Source organism: Lottia gigantea (genome assembly GCF_000327385.1).
Source record: "Lottia gigantea unplaced genomic scaffold LOTGIsca_51, whole genome shotgun sequence".
NCBI lineage: Eukaryota > Metazoa > Mollusca > Gastropoda > Lottiidae > Lottia > Lottia gigantea.
Window position 1 is genome coordinate 693,320 of NW_008709752.1, and position 1,502 is coordinate 694,821.

Sequence of the window (1,502 nt, forward strand, 5' to 3'; positions counted from 1 at the left end):
TAAGGAAGGGAAGACAACCCCGGCCTCGCTAACGACATCTGGTGGAGCTCAAATACGATAACGTATTTGGACTAGGGCTCAAGAGCTTGAAGATATGAGCTTGAAGTAGGGTCTAATAGAAGAAAATCTTATTTGACACTAAAGTTGCATGCTAACAATTCCTTATAGACCAACCTTGAAGCCTGAAAGTCAATGTCAGCATCTCTAGTTCCATCTATCACGTGGCCTCTTTTTGGAGGTGTTACGTCAATAATAAAACCATCAGTAGATATTGAAGAACAAAGTTCTGCCATATTACATCCTGTTACCATGGTAAAATATTTCATACCGGGTATAAATCTGATGTTAGTGAAAGTAAAATCTAAAATGTAAAAATTATATTAATGTTAAACATTTAAGGTTCCTCAATGTATTATTTGGACTAATCTACGACATTGTGTGAAGTTTGAGTTTCTAAGATCGAAAACAACCATCATGATACTTACTATGAGAGGTTCGAGTTTCTGTTTGTAGTAAAACATCATCACATCCAGGACAAGTTCCTATTTGAACAGAATAATGTTTAATAGACGAATGGGGATCATGAAATCTTTCCCATCTAACAGAAGGTGGTAGAGTATTAGAGATATAATCAATATCCGCTATGTTGTTATCACCAGAAATACCATCCAATACTAATCCTGTTATTGGTGGTGTTGTATCCACTATTAGTGGTCGTGATATTAACATGGTAGACATTCCAACTCCATTCATGGCCTGGAATTAAATTCATGATAGTTGTATTTATATTTATGTTCTTGTATGCACAGAAGGGGGTAGCAGAATTATTTCGAGGATTGCAGCTCAAGAAATATTTAAACTGAAAGAAATCTTCCACCCAACTTGGTTCTCATTAAGTTAAATTTAATAATGAAACTTGAGAAATAACTAGAATAAGCAATCTTTCAGGTTTCCATCCCTTTACCATATAAAGTTAAATTTATACCTGAACATTGATATAATAAGTAAAACCGTCCTGTAATTTAACATCTAGCGTAGCTTCATCACAATCTTCAACTGTTTCTCTTGTTTTTAATACGTCTGTGGTACCTCTACTACCTACTGACCATTTATAGAATTTAATACCACTTTCACTATCTTTAAAACTTCCCTTCCAACTATAAAAAAAATCACACAACAGACTTTATCAAATATATAAAACTTTTAGTATCTGAGGTTATGGACGATAGTAAACCAAGCGTGATTTTCACAAAAATTGTTTTTATCTTGAAGCCAGTAAATATTTTTTCTTCTCTGTAAATAAATCATACAACATTTTTAAAATGATTAATTATAATAATTTACCAGGCTGATATTGTATCTAAAGATATGAGATATGGTGAAGGTGTCTGTATTCTGTTGAGAACTATTTCGGGAGCTGTATGGTCAATAATTATTCCATCGCTGACTATTGTTTTGCTTCTATTTACCAAATCAACAGCTAGAATATGAAATTATGGATA

The 1,502-nt window shown here is 33.0% G+C and overlaps 1 protein-coding gene across 1 annotated transcript in view; it reads right to left on the minus strand.

The window, feature by feature from the left end:
- The window catches only part of LOTGIDRAFT_234472 (hypothetical protein), a gene marked incomplete at its 5' end in the record, with an annotated part of 21,799 nt that overhangs the window by 12,928 nt on the left and 7,369 nt on the right, over nucleotides 1-1,502 (minus strand). Inside the window, 3 exons of the mRNA XM_009062403.1 lie at nucleotides 175-361; nucleotides 486-756; nucleotides 986-1,157. Of these exons, the coding sequence (XP_009060651.1) occupies nucleotides 175-361; nucleotides 486-756; nucleotides 986-1,157 (630 nt within the window). The remainder of the gene's footprint in view (nucleotides 1-174; nucleotides 362-485; nucleotides 757-985; nucleotides 1,158-1,502) is intronic.